We start from the raw sequence: 18,400 nt of genomic DNA on the forward strand, positions 1-18,400 counted from the left end.
GGTGTCAGCGAGTTTAAGAACGAGGTGTTATTAATGGCTGCTCTATAGGAATTATCTCAGCTGTGCAAACCTGTCCAGAGAACACTAAGAAGAAACCACAGGTATGAGTTTTTGTGGTCTGATGGCAACAATAGAGTTTTTGTGCAGGTTTTTCTAAATTGGTGTAAGTTTGGTGGCGATTTCTCTTTAATTTGAGGATACTACTTCATTGTTTTGAGTTTTAAGATACCCATATTTGAATTGGCTTCAACAATTGTTTGCAGGAAACTCAATTGTCACATGATGCATACAAGTTCCTTATAAACTGAAAAAAATAGCGTTCTTAAAACCTCTACTTGGTTCCCAAAATTAGAAGTATGACTAAATCCTATCAAATTAGAATTCCACTTCAAATTTCAATTAGGAAGGTGAAGCACCGACCTCAGCAACCATATATAGATCATCGTAGCAGTTCGGAACCCCATCAAACAAACATCAGTTCCAAAAGAAAATTTTGAGGTACAGGGTAAGCTTTAGGGGTCTGCAGGCCGGGTGATTGAGATGGTGAACATGCAGTTATTGAATTTCGGAATCTGCACAGCCGACGGAGGAGCATTATCAAAGGTTGGGGTTACCTTCGGGAGGAGAAGGATCAGATCCGAATCGATCTTAGTATGGGTTTATGCTTGAATCAAATTTTCAATAATTTTATTTTGGTTTTAGTGTGTTTTGAATTTCCTATTGATCTTTCACAACTTTTGCAACAACTTGGTATTCGTAGTAAACTGAAAATGAAAGTGTGAAATTACAAATTATATGTTACCTTTTTCTATTTTCAATTAGTAATAGTTAACAATTTGATTGTGTTGAATTAAATTGGGTTCTAATTGTTTGTTAGGGTTTAGGGTTTAGGGTTTAGGGCTTCGGACTGAATACAATGGACCTGATCAACTACGCATAGGTCAGGGCGTAATAATCACTCACAAGTGCGGTATAACCATCCTCAGAACCGCTTGAATAATTTTCAGAGTCGAAGCAATAATCTATATGGACAACGATCTGGACAATCCAATTATTCTCTTGGTCCATGCAACATATGTGGCCACAAAAACCATAATGCTGCGAAGTGTTGGTTTCGCAATGAAAAACCTCAAAGGTCAGATTCAAATTCTTCAGATCTTATGGCTTTTTTGGCATCTGGTCCTCAAGTGCATATCCTTAACATTTATGTAATAATCTTCGTATTTTGTAGTACATCAAAATTTTTGCATAACGATGATCATCCTCTGATCAGGTGAATGTGAGAAAGATGACCTAGAAATGCCGCTTTTTGATTTAAGTACAATAGCAACAACAACAAATAACTTCTCAAAAGACAAAAAGCTGGGAGAAGGTGGCTTTGGTCCTGTATATAAGGTAAGTCTTACTCATATAGTCTTCACAAATTCAGAAGGTAAACTTAATATGATTTTCTATGTGGACAACGAATATCACTAGGGCAAGTTGGATGGAGAACGAGAGATAGTTGTAAAGAGGCTCTCAAGGAACTCTAGACAAGGTGTCAGCGAGTTTAAGAACGAGGTGTTATTAATGGCTGCTCTATAGGAATTATCTCAGCTGCGCAAACCTGTCCAGAGAACACTAAGAAGAAACCACAGGTATGAGTTTTTGTGGTCTGATGGCAACAATAAAGTTTTTGCACAGGTTTTTCTATATTGGTGTAAGTTTGGTGGCGATTTCTCTTTAATTTGAGGATACTACTTCATTGTTTTGAGTTTTAAGATACCCATTTTGAATTAGCTTCAACAATTGTTTGCAGGAAACTCAATTGTCACATGATGCATACAAGTTCCTTATAAACTGAAAAAAATAGCGTTCTTAAAACCTCTGCTTGGTTCCCAAAATTAGAAGTATGACTAAATCCTATCAAATTAGAATTCCACTTCAAATTTCAATTAGGAAGGTGAAGCACCGACCTCAGCAATCATATATAGATCATCGTAGCAGTTCGGAACCCCATCAAACAAACATTAGTTCCAAAAGAAAATTTTGAGGTACAGGGTAAGCTTTAGGGGTTTGCAGGCCGGGTGATTGAGATGGAGAACATGCAGTTATCGAATTTCGGAATCTGCACAGCCGACGGAGGAGCATTATCAAAGGTTGGGGTTACCTTCGGGAGGAGAAGGATCAGATCCGAATCGATCTTAGTATGGGTTTGTGCTTGAATCAAATTTTCAATAATTTTATTTTGGTTTTAGTGTGTTTTGAATTTCCTATTGATCTTTCACAACTTTTGCAACAACTTGGTATTCGTAGTAAACCGAAAAATGAAAGTGTGAAATTACAAATTATATGTTACCTTTTCTATTTTCAATTAGTAATAGTTAACAATTTGATTGTGTTGAATTAAATTGGATTCTAATTGTTTGTTAGGGTTTAGGTTTAGGGTTTAGGGCTTCGGACTGAATACAATGGACCTGATCAACTACGCATAGGTAATGGTGATGGTCTCCCTATATCACAAACATGTTGGTAATCATTGCTTGAAGATGTGTAATCTCTTCCATTTTTTTTGTCTTTTCCATTCCTCTTTTATTTGATTAGGAAGTTTTTGATTAAATGCTTATTTTATGTTTATGTCTTCTCACCAGTTTTCGATTCTGGCGTTTATCAATGTTTGGGTAACATCGATCTCCGAATTGAAGATTTTCTTCTCATTTGCTTCTTAAATCTTATTCTTTATTATTATTATTTTTTCCAGTTTTATGGCGCTTTGATTTTCTATGTAATATGGATAACAGATAATGCCAAGTGTTGAACACCTTCATACACATCAACAATGAATCCCTGAGAATGAACAATGACGACATACCTGTATGATTAGGGATAGATATCGTTATCACCGGCATATAAACCAAACTGAAGGTACAACTCTACTACTCTGTCATGGCCTTCTTATTAAAAGATTATTTAGTTTTTTTTTTTTTTTTTTTTTTTTCTAACATGCATTTTATTTTTAAGGATTCATTATGCTTCTGATGTTGGATTTCATGTAACCATAATGAAAATATTTTTTAGGGTTAAAATTGAATTAGTTAAACAATATAAAGGTAGGCCTACGGTTGTTATAGTCTATAGAAACATTCTAATGCTTTGAAGCAAATGTTTGTTTCTTGACAAATTAGAAACTTAACAGCTTGGTTTTCCAAAATGCATCAGAATTGACTATTTTGTCACATTATGGCAATCATACTATTAGAAGGAATAAATGCATGCTAGCTTCTCACGATCAACATATAATCCTTGGCTAATATTATTATTCTATCTGTTTGTGTCATTCTGTTAGGTGTAGTCTATGTTAGCATGTTATTTATATATCCTTGGCTAATATTTCATTGGTCCTCGTGAACAAGTGATGACTCTAAAACTAATAAGAGAAGATGCGGAAACCAGTACTCTCAACGAAAACTACTGAGGAAAGAAAAGTTGACTCTAAGGGATTTGAATCTATGAAGCTTCTCAAGAAAGGAAATCATGAAATTTTCGTGAAGTTGGTATGTACTCTTTGTTTGGCTTGCCTTTGTCATTTTCTCACTTTCTGAGAACTTCATCAATCAGGGTTGGTTTCTAATGGAATAATGGCTTACAGGGTTCTGAAAACGATGGTGCAAAGCGGAAAGAGGATGCCAATTCTAAAGCTGATAAAGTGAAAAAGGTATCGCAGGCACAAAATGTACTTATGGTTATCTAACCCAGACCTGAACGAGGAAGAGGCCATGGTGAGAATCAAGGAAGAACTCATGGTGATAATCAAGGTAGAGGTCGTGGTGAGAATCAAGGAAGGGATAATGGTGACAATAACTGAAGGGTGGGAATTGCTGATAATCAAGAAAGGTTTAATGGTGAGAATCAATACAGGGGTCGTAGTGGGAACCAAGGTAGGGGTTTTGCTGATAACGAAGAAAGGTTTCGTGGTGGCATGAGAATCAGTATAGTGGTCGTGGTGAGAATCATGGTAGAGGTCATGATCGTCCACAACCTAGAGGACGTTTACCCTCAAGCTCACAAATTTGGAGTGTTTAAAACCAAGAAGGCTTGCAAAAAGTCGAGGAGCTATATATTCTTCGATTCTTAAAAGGTACATTCCATTGATTCTCTACTATTCCAAATTGACTACTTTTAGCTATTATTTTTAGTATTTTTAACTACTTAGTAAGATTAATTATCCCCTAAAATTTGCAAATGCATTGTTTGCATTCTAATCCTTGCCAAAAAATAATAGTGATTCCAAATTTTCCCGTGCACATAGAATGAATTATATTGATAATTTTTTTATGTTCTAAATTATCGGAATTATTATGGTGCACATAGAACTCTTAAAGCAATTACCAACTTAGTTGAATTCTCCATAGCCCTTTGCAAAAAAAATCCACACTACCCATTTGATTTGTTGTAGATTTGAATTTGTATTCGAGCAAAACTCAGCTAATCTGATGGCGATTGATAATGGGATTGAGAGTGTGAGACAGACTAACCATGACACGACCATTCTTTCCAATCATCAAGCAATAAGGGGGGTTCAACACGATTATTTCTCACTAATGTTTCTACTTCTTGAAATTTCAGATTCAAGTCTTTCAAATCGACATGTATAAGATTTTTCTTCTTTCTTATTAGTTTAGAGAGACCTAATTTTTTTTTTTTTATTTCTCAACTAATATTTATATTTTTTAATGCTTCTTTCTTTCATTTGTTTTCAATATTTCAATATATTATTTAAGATGCCAAATTCATTAAGACAGCTATTTCCTGTGTGGCATATGAATTTTGGGTTTTAATTAAGTCTGCAGGGACACATATAGAGTGACATATTTATTAGCAATGTCGAGAACGTATAAAACGAAAAATGGATAGCGCCTTTAGTGACAACAAATGGAAACCACCTGTGTGTAGTATTAAATGATATGATTTGCTTACTTTTGTGATATGAATCGAAGAATTGAATATATATTCCCTTTATTTTATGCTTTAATGGATGATATAGGTAGCAAGTTGGGGAGTTTATCTATCATCCAATATATTTTTGCACTATCATTTTGCTTTTAACTGGTGGTTGCTTCAAGTCTCCCGTTTGCATTCCTCTCCTCCTATTTGCTCTATTGCACCCTCAACTCATTCAGCGGTAATCTGGTATCTATCTTGCATTACGACAATTTATCATTCTAATATTTTTTCATAAACTAAAAATGTAATTCTGAGCTTTCTGCTTAACCCAAATCAAAAGATTTAATTTTTAGGTCTTTCGAATTAATGTGATATTTTTTTTGGTACCCATGTGTATCTCAAACTGGTTTCTATCTTCTTCTCTACTCCCTATCATCTTTTGTAGCAGGTAAATAATTTTGATGTAAAAATCCATGACAAAGTATTATATACAAATGGCCCTATTATTTCTCCCTATTATTTACAAATATATGATCATCACATATTATGCCCACATTAGTGCAACCTTATTGCGTTTTTTCAACTGTTAATAAACAAAACTTCTTGAAAGAATATGTTAGAAAACCCTTTTCTAATCACTAGCAAAGACCTGATTTAACCTTCCTTTAAACATCATTCGAAAAACCCTATAATTGGGGTACATTAATTGAAATTTATACTCTAATCAATCAATAGTAGTTAGTGTTATTCATCTCAGTAAGTTTGAATTTTTATTTTTACTGCGCTAGCTTTAGATTCTTTTTCTTTTCCACATTTTTTGCAAAACATTCTTCTTCTTTTGTGATAAATTTTTGCTTCTTTTACAAGTTTTGTTATTACAAGGTATGACGATTCATATTAGTCCGTTCAGAGATTCTCTTATTTGCTCTCAAGCGTTCATCAATCTCCTCACTCATTGTGGCTCTTGCATTTTTCAGGTAGGTTTTTGTATGCATCATGGAGAGCGAGTGTTCAAAACCTACCAAACAAGTAGCAATAGTTAGGTAATCAATTTTATGTCCCATGATTCCTTTTGTTATAGCTTATCTTGAACTGATTGAAGTATGCATAATTTGTGTAGCTATAATTAGTATAACTATTTAGTGTTGATTGACATCCCCAAGTTGGACTAAAACTAAACGCCTAGAATCAAAACTTTCTTCATTGTTCCCAAATCACAATTGTTATATTATGGAGAGAAAAATATGTTTACGACCAACATGAGTAGAACTGGACTCCATTTCCTATCAAACATGGAGAAATTATCTCATATATCTTATTTTTGAACAAGTGTGCATGCTTATTTGTCTATGTTATTGTTGTTGTTATTTCTGTGCAGATTAAATGAGAGCGAAGTGCAAACTTAATATTCCTAAAGTTATTATTATTATTATTAAATGAACAACAAACATAGTTACCTAACATTAATAGAAATGAAAATAAGTTTTCCCATGATAGATTATAGGCTTAGATATGAATAGGATTAAGGAAAATAAGATTAGAGATTTACTGAGATGAGCTTTGTGTAGTTACAAGGACAATGAAATAGAGGTGAACCGATAATGGATTCAGTGTGTTTTAGTACATTTTTTATTTCTCACTAATGTCATGGTAGTAATAGTTAGTAGTTATCTACATTTTAGTGATTTTCCTATGCATAGCAAGTACATTATTGAAAGGGATTGTTTTTTGGAGTAGGTGCCTTCACAACATAAGTTATCATAGTATCTAACGAAGGCAACGGGGGATAATGGGTTCGGAAAGTTTTAGAAGGACAATAAAAGTGTACTGATGATTGCTAATCGAAATTCTTGAACATACTAAAACTGATTCATATAAATGCCCTTTTAAAGCTATTTCTTGGCTTTACAATGTAATAAGATAGCCAACTCAAATTAGCATTCATATCTTTATATATAAACGTAACAGGGTAATTTCGAAAAATCAGGAGAGACTCCACGAACACTATTTTAAGGAAACTTTCATTCTTTCTATTTGATTTCTTTGTTTGGTTGATGATTGTTGTTGAAATGATTCAGGAGTCTTTATGTTAGCTTTCCTTTTCTTTTTCATATACTTCATGTGGAACATCTAAACCTATTGCCTGACCTCTATTTGGAGTAGTTTGACTAGGTGCAGGGGATTAAAGCTGATTATAGTAAGTGCTTGACAACATAGATCGCAAGGGGATTGTTTTTGAGAGTAGGTGCCTTCACAACATAAGTTATCATAGTATCTAATGAAGGCAACAGGGGGATAACGGGTTCAGGAAGTTTTAGAAGGACAACTGATTTAGGCTTTGATGAGAGTAGAAAACATCAATAGTGGATGGTTTAGTATTATTCTTTGTGTTCAAAGCAAAGTTCTGATAAGGCATCGTGATTCCATTGTGCACTATTAGATTTTGATGTATCATGTAAAACTTTTCACTTCGAAAATAAAATGTGTGTTTATTTTGTGAACTATTTACCAGTTTTTAACTCTAATCATGGGAAACATCTTTCTGCAGCCTGATAGACCAGATCAAATGGAGAGAGTAGAAGTCGCTGGTGGAAGAGTCATAAATTGGAATGTCTATAGAGTACTAGGAGTGCTTGCTACTTCTCGATCCATAGGTATGTCCAATGATTTATCCTTTAAGAAAAGATTATCAAAGTTGTTTATGAGAGAATCCTAGCTGAGAATATGTTAATATTGTTTCAAGTGTTAATAACTCCTTGGTTATTCACGTTTTGACTATGTATAGCACATGTATATGGATCCATTGGTAGAATCAATAAAAGGAGATTGATATCTCTAGAATGCCTCAAAGATGAATTTACAATTTTTGTTATCATATTTTCCTGGATTTATGAATAATGGAAGTCCCCAATCTTATTCGGACACCATGGAAGTTTATTGAAGGTAAATAGAAACCATTCTTGCCCATTTTTTGTATAGAAAATGCAATGACTTTTGGTGTATATTGCTTTTAGTGGGACGTTATTTGTCATCTTAGTTTATACAAGTAGAAGTTGGTTGTGTGAAGTTGCTTTTTAGATAAAGGAACCAATTTAGCTAATGCTTGAATGTTTTAGAGAGTTGAATTATGAGGATTTTGTTACTTGACTATCGTTAATCTCTTCTCTTATCAGATTTGTAATCCCTCATCATTTTAAAGACGATAATCTAATTTTGTTGATTTGGTATTTAGGCTTTAGCACGTTAAAGCTTTTTGCCTCTTTTGGTATTTTAAATTGGTGTACAGTTATTGGGATTCATAACTTCCAAAGTATATTAATCTGGTATGCAGGTACGCGTGATTGAATATTAGATTGAGAAACAAAATGGATGGATGAATGTACATTTTTTTTTCATCTTTTTTTGGTGTTTTTTTTAAAGTTTGGTATATGTATATTGAATGGATTTTTACTGATACTTTTAACCCTGTGGTTTAGCAGTCATATATGTTTGGTTACAAAAAAGAATACCAAAAAAGAAAAGAGAAAAAAGCACGTCTTTTGTATACTCTTATTTTCTTTTTTTCGAAGTGGGTATGCAAGAGATGAATACATGTATCATTCCACCAGCGACATTGATCAAAGAAAAAGTAAAAAACTATATTAACAAGTATTTGCAATACAACTTACATGATAAGTCTGACTATTATATCTGTAATAGAGGTTAATAGTCTCAATCCGTTACTGATTTGTTTATTCGAAAATGAGGGAGTGCATATCGATTCACATTGGTCAGGCTGGTATTCAAGGCGGAAATGCATGCTGGGAACTTTACTGCCTCGAGCACGGCATCCAGGTACTAATCAATCATTCAGATATGAAACATGTTTTATCGTTTTCTCATTCTCGATTAAGAGTTTGTTAGATCTAGAGTTAATATGTGGGTAGAATATGTTAGATCTAGGCTTATTATTCTACGCTGAATGTAACAGATCGTATTTTTTTATCTAAAATTTGATTGGTTTATTTTAGTAGATCTAAATGCCTGTTACGTTGAAAAATGATTGGTTAAGAGTATGGACTGTTATGTTATGTTAAGAATTGTGTATTCATTTGTTAGCCTGATGGCCAAATGCCAAGTGACAAAACTGTTGGCGGAGGAGATGATGCATTCAACACCTTTTTCAGTGAATTCAAACATGGGGCCAACATGAGCTCATGGGTTTGCTTTACCATTTGTACGACCGGTCATGACAACTTCGAAGAATCTGAAGGTAAGCAACTAATTAAGCATTGAAACAAGACCATGTATAGGGAATTATGGTTCTTCCATAAGCAATACTAGAAACAGTGGATCGCTAACTATCTTTAGAGACAGTGACAATCAAATACTTTGTGTCTTGACACAAGGTCTAGGCATTGCTACCAAATGTGAAGCTGAGTATTTGGCAATCGTATTAGTAAAATGTGTTGTGTAGAGCAACTGGAAGAATTTATGGATTGAGTGTGACTCTCTTGCATTGTACTTAGACTAAATGGAGATAATCCCCCATGGAGTTAACAAGCTGGAGATTGAGTCACATCTACAGATGATGTAGAGTCCTTTTAGGTTATATTTCAGATTATGTTTATTAGCGAGAATGTAGGTTGTGGGGTTAAGTGAGAATGCAATGGAGATATGCCCCCATGGAGTTAACAAGCTGGAGATTGACTCACATCTACAGATGATGTAGAGTCCTTTTAGGTTATATTTCAGATTATGTTTATTAGCGAGAATGTAGGTTGTGGGGTTAAGTGAGAATGCAAGACGATTGGATGCAAAACATATCATGGTTATTAATTGCATATATTGTCAAGGAAGAGATGGTAGACGATTCATTGAATAAACTGTCAATTATGTAAGTAATGCCATCATCTTCCTAAATGTTTTATGTTTCATTTTTGTAATATCATTACTGATCATATTCTATGGTTAAGACTTGGTGTATAAATCAACATACGATTTTTATTCAGCTACCATGTTACACATTACTACCGGTTTGCAATTGATTCATGTTATGATAGATAATATACATTTATCTCTATTTTTCGTTGAGATAATAGGCTGTCATGTAATCATCCTCTGAAGCATTTTTTTTCTTTGATTTTGTTTACTCCCTTATTGGTTCCAACAGCTGAAATATAATTTTTGCATTTAATTTTCATGTAAAGTTGTGGATATAGTCGCCTCTGCCCCAAGTCGGACAACAGCAGCCAGAGTTGTTGTAGATTGTGTTGTGCGAGCATGGAGAATCAAGTTTACTACGTCGAAAAGTGACGACTGTGTTGTTATATGTCTCTTTCTAGATGAGGTTTTTCCATCCAGTCAAGTTCAGGAGGTTGATTTGGATGAGAGGCTTGAGAAGGCAAACCCAACATTATCAGTTGAAGAGGACAACGACACAACAAATGCGAAAGTGCAGGGTTCAAATTTGAGCAGTGGTTGGGTTCAAGATCCTATATACTTCAACAAGTGAACACCCTTCGAAGCTCCGATGAGACTGTTCCTGTTTCTGATTCGATGAATGAAAAGCTTCCTGCAAGGAGCCAACTTCAAGGAGCATTGTTACCAGTGTGAATAGTCTGCCAAACATTCCCAGATTTCCATCCAGCGATAAAAGTGTTGCTAATTGGAAGAAGTGGTTTAGAATTGACCCCTGATCCTATGCTCTCCTCACAAGCAAAGCTAGATCAATGACAGCTGAAGTTCATTCTTCCCCAAGAAAGTGCATGATAGCATTGAAGTGGCAAATGAATATTTTAATTTAAAGCTTCCACAGATATGATGGCTGGGGCCGTGTGGTGTGATCTCGCCAAAGGTTGCATCGTCTTTGAAACTTCATATGGTCTTTACCAAATTTTTTTTGTCGAGTTAGTAGTATTTGTTTATGGCCAAAGGTATACAAATCATGTACTCATGTTGTCTTCCATTGTAAGTGTGGAATAATCAGGGCTCATTTGGTAGCTATGTCTACTTAAGCTTTGAAGTTTCAATTTTGATAAACAAATTGTACAATGATACTTTCTATATGTATTTATGTTTCCATGGATTGGCTAGAAGAGAGAAAAGGATTGTAATATAACATTCCTTCTACAATTATTTCTTCAGATATTCTAAACCATGATGAAATGAGATTAGTTGTTAAGACTCTTTCGCATTGAACAGGTTCACCAGGATGAACGTATAATTTTCATTCTTCCTTTTCCTCCTTTCAATTGTAATAGCAAGTCTGATAATCAAAAAGGATTAGTGGAATTCGTACTATCATTAAGGTGATGTGTATCCAATACTCACATGTTGCCTAAAAAGAAAATGTTAAAGAGAGAAATCATTGATGTCGCCTTTAAACCATCTTAGTTATTTTGTATCCTATTATCATTAGGACACTTTAAAAGGCCATAGGTCGTAACACATGAAGTTTATCACTGTAACATCATTTAAGATAATTGGAAAAAAAAAATCTTATTTAAGATATATACAAATCATGCCTTATCTCCTATATCTATACAAATCACGTATTAATTGAAGCAACTCCTAAAAAAAAGTAATGCTAAATAATTATAAATACCTCCCTAGATTTGGTTAATTCTCCATAATCTACTATTCACTTATACACATTCAACCAAAAACCTATTACCATACTCAACCAAAACACCTCTTTACCGTCTCTATACTCAACCAATACCTGTACATTGTTCACCAAATCAGGTACTCTTCTTACTGTTTATGTTATGTTTGATTGATTTTTTTTTTTTTTTGGAGATGGGGGAGATGGGGCCTCTATGAGATGCATTCTGGTCCATCTATTCTTATCTTAGAAACTGGTTGAAGTTGTTTCACTAGCAGGGAATAGACCTCTTGCTTTTATTGATAGCTATTATATTTGTTTTAGTAAATTTTAGTAGTTCTTAATAATAATTTTATGTCTTATGCAACTTATAGTTCTAATATGGTTGTAAGAGGGACAACAAAGCATTACTACAAATAGTGCCAGAGCAGCACATGGTACAACTAAACCTAGAGCTGCAAAAAGATCAAGAACAAACGTATCTGACCCTGAAAATTGTTTGGCAAAAAAACCAATTCTTAGTACTCCGGTACTAACTAAAGAAGAATATAAATTTAATCGATCTAATCGGATGTCTTCTTTAGCAAAAAAGAGGAATAGACCTCTAGGTGTTCGTGATTTGCAAAATCAGTTAAAGAAGGATTTAATAAAAGAAATTCCCAAAAAAAAAAAACAGACCTCAAAAGAAAAAGAAACTGTTTTGATTCGCTCAGAGATGATGATTACTATTCACAAATCAGTGGTTGTGAATCAGATGGGGATGAAGAAAGCAATTCATATGAAGACATGCTGCTTGGAGAAAGTGAACATACAAGTAAGAATTTAAATATATGTTATTTTGATATTTAGAATGTAAAAATTTTAATTGTGTTATTTTGTTATTTTTTTACACAGGAAATTTTCAAGAAGCATGGAATTTTGGAGAACCAAACTGTGTGTGTTCTTTTTGTGGAGCAATATTATGGTATGAAGAAAGGGTTGGGCGAACAAGACAAACCAAAAAACCACAGTTTGGAATATGTTGCCTACATGGAAAAGTTCAACTTCCTATTTTGGCTAATGCACCTCCATTCCTAAACCAACTACTAGATTATGAAAGTGGTACAAGGTCAGCAAATTATAGAGAAAATATACGGGCGTATAACTCGATGTTTGCTTTCACATCAACTGGAGGAGTGGTTGATAAAAAAATAAACAACGGAAAGGGGCCATATGTTTATAAGATAAGTGGGCAGAATCATCACAAAATTGGAACCTTGCTACCAATTCTAGGTTAGCTTTTAAATTTAGTCAGTTATACATATATACAACAAATGAAGTGCAAAATATTATATTGTTTTGGTATGTATAATTTTCTTTAATGAACAATGTAGAAAATAATTTGACATTTGATTTTTCTTAATAATTTTGTGATTACATGTCATTTACCTGTTAATTTCGTTTTTGTTCTTTACGTTAGGTCAGATTCCTAAATTTGGCCAGTTATATGATATATGATCTGACCAATGAAGTGCAAAACAGATTGAACTCTTTTAGTAAAAAGATTGAAAAGAAAAAACCGTTAGATCCAAACATTATAGCAGGACTCATTGAAATGTTAAATGAAAACAACATAATAGCTGAGAGTTACAGAATGGCCAGAGATAGATTTACAGAATCTGAAATTGCTGATGTTAGTATAAGACTCATTAGTACAAGACAGACTGATGGAAGAGTATACAACATGCCAACTTCTAATGAGGTTGCTGGTCTCATTGTTGGTAATGGAGATGAATCTCAAGGTCACCGTGACGTTGTTGTTGACAAGAAAGGATACGGCTTGAAGAGGATCGATGAGACTTTTCCAAGTTTTATGTCAATGCAATACCCTCTCTTATTTCCTGATGGAGCTGATGGGTATAGACCTAAAATAAAATACATAAATGGTAGTAAAGTTGGTAAGAGACAACATGTTACCATGAGAGAGTATTATGCTTTTAGAATGCAAATGAGAGCAAATGAAGGACTAACAATATTTAGAAGTGGTCGATTGAAGCAACAATTTTGGGTTGATGCATATTATCACTGCTAAGGAAATAAGGCTTTCGTGGGTTAGAAATAACCAACATACGATTCGTGCTAAACTATACCAAGGTATGGTTGATGCTGTTGTTTCTGGGGACACTAAACTTGCATCTGTTGGTAGGTGATTAGTTTTACCATCGTCTTTTACAGGTAAGTTCAATCAAATCCCAAATACTCACTTGCAACCTTTGAAAATGAATATATAATGATAAATGATTAATTTTACCATTGTTTTTTATAGGTGGTCCAAGATATATGGTTTAAATTATCATGATGCCATAGCCATTTCCAGATGGGCTGGAACTCCTGATATTTTCACCACATTTACTTGCAACCCCAAATGGCCTGAAATTCAAATGGCATTGGACAAGGTTTCTAAGGGACTAAAACCTGAAGATGCCCCTGAAATTGTTGATCGGGTATTCGAAATAAAACCTGCACGAGTTAATGACCGACGGCTTGGCGTAAACATTTTGGTAAAGCTTGGGCAGGTCAGACTTTATGTTTAATTCTTTTGCCTATAATTTATAAAATGCATAAGCGTAGTTCCATTTGGAATTAACGAACATGTATATATACATTTCAATAATAGTGGTTCATACATAATTAACCCAAAAATATTTGGAATAATGGGAAACTTAGAATGAAGAAAGAGTGTTATAGTTTAGAGAGTCAATTTGCACCTACTATAGATTTTCAAATCTACCAGTTTAGTAAGCCATCATTTGGTGGCATAAATAAAGGAAAGTTAGTACATACCTCTTGCTTGAACAACTGATCTGAACAAAAAATAAATATGAAAAACTAGGTAAAAATATTTCTGCATGTTACATGTCAAGATCGACAAGACTACTGAAGGATTACTTCTATCAAACGTTTAGAATGCTTTATATAATCAAAGTATTGTCTGCTTTACGTTTATATAATCAAAAGCAAAAATCAAATGTACTTTGATTATATCGCTCTATTCTAACAAGTCTTCCACTAATTTTACATTTAGAATGCTTTAGTATGTTAGAAAAGACCATTATTAGAAAAGTTTAGTTTTTTCTATTGTACTGAAATTTTTAAACACCTCTACCCAGGCCTAGAAACTTTACCTCTCAGATTTTTAGTCCGTCCTGAACTAGAGATTAGTAAACCAAATGAGCTGAAAATGGAATTAAGTATCGGCAGTGAAGGTGGTTGGTTGGTTATCAAAGACTGGGGACAACGATTAGGAGTTTCTGGCAAAAAGAGAAGTTAGGAGATGAGAAAAGAGGAAGGAGAAAGGTTGGGACAGACTAGAAACTTAAAATAGTTGAGCCATCCCAATTGACAGCATATTATTTGTTGCTGCGTCAGTCAATAATCACTCCCTCTAAACATTGAACATTGTCTAATCCATAACAAATAGAATTAAGAGTTCACACAGTACATTTAACAACTTATCTAAAAACACCATCAGAGAATCAGAGTAAAACCGATAACTAAAGCCTAAAGAAAACTACAAACACATGTTGAAGTATGAGACACTGGAACATTACTTCAACACATCTTAGCATTGATTGAAACCTTACATAATATATAGCCCCCACCTTTTCACCTCTCCCAACCATATTACAGATGTAGTCGATTAGCCCACAAAGTTGGCTGTGAATCCACTGTTTGGTGCAAAGCATTGCATCAATCTCATCATCATCCTCCATTTCAAGCTGTAATATCAACAATCAAGCTCAAAAGTTAAACAGCACAGAAATGAAGCTGATGAATTGGATTAAAATGAAGTACACGTGATAGAAAAATAGATACCTCATCTAGAGTCTGCTCTCCTCTAAGACGACAACCATCAAACAAGAAGGCAATTGAATTGAACTCGACAGATGGCGATCACAGTATGCAGTCATCAACTTCATTTTCATCCTAAATTAACACAGAGTCAGTTCGAATTACCATGACTTTCACTAGAGATACAACAAGCACCAAAGTTCAAAGAACACAGCCCTGACGCTAGCATGCAATAACCTTTCCAATACGTAGTTTTAATAAAAAGACTGGATTTCAAATAACCACAACAATGCTATTTGCTAAGTTTCCAAATGTACAACTTTCAAATATTCGTTAGACAGCTGCTAACTAATTTTGTTGTAATGAGAAAACCCAGAGTGCACCTGATCTCTAATTCACAAGTAAATCCTAAAGGTACAACGAATTCAAAACTAACATGACCATCATAATAATCACTAAGCCATGCCAGTAATAGTCTCTCTAAATTCTACAAGAGAATTCAAAGCTGTAAAAATAACACAAACGCGCATATAATCTGTTCCGAAGCAATAATAATATTCTTTTGTAAACCAAAGTTTCTACTCAATTTGTTTTTCCAAGTTTTGACTATGCCAGAGAAATAATACTTTCCAACTTTTGTTATGCAGCAATATACACAATAGAGTTTCAGAAGAGGGGTTTACCACACGCTTCATATATTGCTTTTCTTGGATAATGGTGCCAAGCCAAAGACCCTACTTAGATCAATAAGTTAATATCGCCAGAGCTTCGGACCTTAAGATAAAGTTACATATGAAGCGATCCACGCAGTTTATGATATACATGGCCTGTGGAGATTTAAATTCAAGATCGCCATGTATGTTGGAAAATAAGTGCTCTAGACACTATCCTAAGGCCTTTTGCAGTGAGACTTCTATTGATCACAATGACTTCACCGTTTATAGGAGAAGAAACAATGGTCGTAAAGTCACGGTTAAAGTTTTTGATAAACCGAAGAACTGGACAATAGGTGGGTGATACCACATAATGTCGATTTTGTGTGAAATTTCAAGCACACATAAATGTTGAGCAATCGTAATAAGGCAAGGTCGATCAAATATCTTTTCAAGTATATTAACAAGGCAAAAGACAGAGCCATTGCCATTATTGTTGAAAAATGTCGCGACAGATTTAGGCAATGAGGGAAACAAACCATTAAAGATGTAGACGAAGTTGAACATTTTCTTGATTGTCGTTATCTTTTCGCTTCACGAAGCATGTTGGAGGTTATTGAATTTTGAAATTCAATACAGAAACCCAAGCATAGAAAGGTTGCCATTCCATCTTGAAGGAGAGCAAATGGTCTATTACAGTGATAAAGATCTACCAGAAGAAGTCATAGAGCGCGAGAATGTATCAAAGACAAAGTTTACAGAGTGGCTTAAAGCAAATGCCATGTACCCGTCTGCTAGAGAACTTACTTACATGGATTTTCCAACTAAATGGGTTTGGCAAACCAAAAGTAAAGAGTGGACTCCAAGAAAAGGTGGTGGTAAAAAAAAAATTGGCCATGTCTACTATGCTCACCCTACATCAGGAGAAAGATTTTACTTGCGTATATTGCTTAATATTGTCAAAGGCCCTAGAAGCTTTGAAGAGATCAGAACAGTAAATGGAACTACTTATCCTACTTTCAAAGCGGCATGTCAGGTAACTTATAAAATGAATGCTCCAAAAAATTTAAAAGATTTTCATAATTATAGACACACCTATTATGCATGTATATTATTTGATTTCATTTAGCACATTTTTTATATATATATATATATATATATATATATATATATATATATATATATATATATATATATATTATTAAATTAAATTTAGGGGGCACTAGGTTTGCTTGATGATGACAGCGAGTGGGATGATGCTCTGAAAGAGGCAAGCGGATTTCAAAGCCCTAAAGCGTTACGTGAACTGTTTGTGACATTAATGTTGAAGTGCGAGATATCATTTCCTGAAAAATTATGGGAAAAACATCATCATGCTCTTGGAGAAGACATCTTATATCGGTATAGAAGAAACAATGGGAATCAGACATTGAATTTATCAGAAGAGAAAATAAAAAATTACACCTCTGTGTGAGATTGAAAATATCATGCTCAAAAGAGGAAAAACTTTGGCAACTGTGAAGGACTTTCCATTTCGGATATGAAGGACCAAATGCGGTTTGGGAATAAAATAATTGCAGAAGAACTTGACTATAAGCGCCGCGGCATTACGTGATGAATACGTTAAATTGCATGAAGCCCTTAATACTAAGCAATAGGAAGTTTTCCAATCAGTTACAGAAGCAGTATATTCACAGAATGGAGGTGTATTTTTCGTTTATGGCAGCGGTGGAACTGGAAAAATGTATTTGTACAAGACTATCATTTCAAAGTTGAGATCAGAAGGTAAAATTGTACTTGCAATTGCTTCTTCAGGAATAGCATCACTCCTTTTACCAGGAGGGCGAACAACACATTCGAGGTTTAATATTCAAATTCCTACCAATGAAGATTCAACTTGCAACATCTCAAAACATGAAGCACTGGCCAAGCTCATACAGAAATCCGATCTTATTTTATGGGATGAAGCACCAATGACTCATAGGCACGGTTTTGAAGCTGTTGATAGAACTTTAAAAGACATAATGGATGAAGAAACCAAACGTTTTGGTGGCAAAACATTTCTAATGGGTGGCGACTTCAGACAAATTTTGCCAGTTATTCCAAGGGGTAAAAGAGGTGACATTGTTGACGCTTCAATAAATAGGTACGATTTAAGATATATCAAAAAACACAATTTTATCAAATAATTCGCTTAGTAACTTTGAACAATTTATTTTTTTTACCATATTTATCTATATTTGACAGGTCCAAAATCTAGGAAGAATGTAAAGTATTTCATCTGACTCAAAACATGAGATTACAAAATGATAGAGTAGACCCTAAAACAGTTAGCTCTATAGAAGACTTTAGCAAGTGGGTTTTAGATCTTGGAGATGGAAACTTGCCAGCAATTGCTATGGAGAAT

At 34.2% G+C, this 18,400-nt stretch overlaps 2 protein-coding genes and 1 long non-coding RNA gene across 4 annotated transcripts; all 3 read left to right on the forward strand.

Annotated features, from left to right (window-relative positions):
• The first annotated feature begins 1,214 nt into the window (after window positions 1–1,214).
• LOC147505493 (uncharacterized) lies at window positions 1,215–2,155 on the forward strand. Its single transcript, XR_015220610.1, has 3 exons — window positions 1,215–1,395; window positions 1,477–1,637; window positions 1,799–2,155. It is a non-coding gene; the product is annotated as an uncharacterized LOC147505493 (long non-coding RNA).
• Window positions 2,156–8,484: 6,329 nt separating this feature from the next.
• Window positions 8,485–10,710, forward strand: LOC147505494 (uncharacterized). 2 transcript variants are annotated; one of them, XM_086604150.1, is made up of 3 exons: window positions 8,485–8,757; window positions 9,022–9,175; window positions 10,248–10,710. In XM_086604150.1, the coding sequence occupies exons 1-3, from the start codon at window positions 8,665–8,667 to the stop codon at window positions 10,415–10,417; spliced, it is 417 nt and encodes a 138-aa protein (XP_086460276.1). In that variant the 5' UTR covers window positions 8,485–8,664; the 3' UTR covers window positions 10,418–10,710. The 2 variants fall into 2 exon arrangements, with proteins under 2 accessions (XP_086460276.1, XP_086460275.1); XM_086604149.1 differs by having other exon boundaries at window positions 8,496–8,757; window positions 10,113–10,710.
• A 1,514-nt stretch (window positions 10,711–12,224) lies between these two features.
• Window positions 12,225–18,182, forward strand: LOC147505495 (uncharacterized). The gene is made up of 7 exons (XM_086605566.1): window positions 12,225–12,323; window positions 12,404–12,442; window positions 12,969–13,556; window positions 13,695–13,723; window positions 13,815–14,060; window positions 16,633–17,029; window positions 17,652–18,182. Exons 1-7 carry the CDS (start codon window positions 12,225–12,227, stop codon window positions 18,180–18,182), a joined length of 1,929 nt encoding a protein of 642 aa, XP_086461692.1.
• The last annotated feature ends 218 nt before the right edge of the window (window positions 18,183–18,400 follow it).

Source organism: Coptis chinensis, chromosome 4, assembly GCF_015680905.1.
Source record: "Coptis chinensis isolate HL-2020 chromosome 4, ASM1568090v1, whole genome shotgun sequence".
Lineage (NCBI taxonomy): Eukaryota > Viridiplantae > Streptophyta > Magnoliopsida > Ranunculales > Ranunculaceae > Coptis > Coptis chinensis.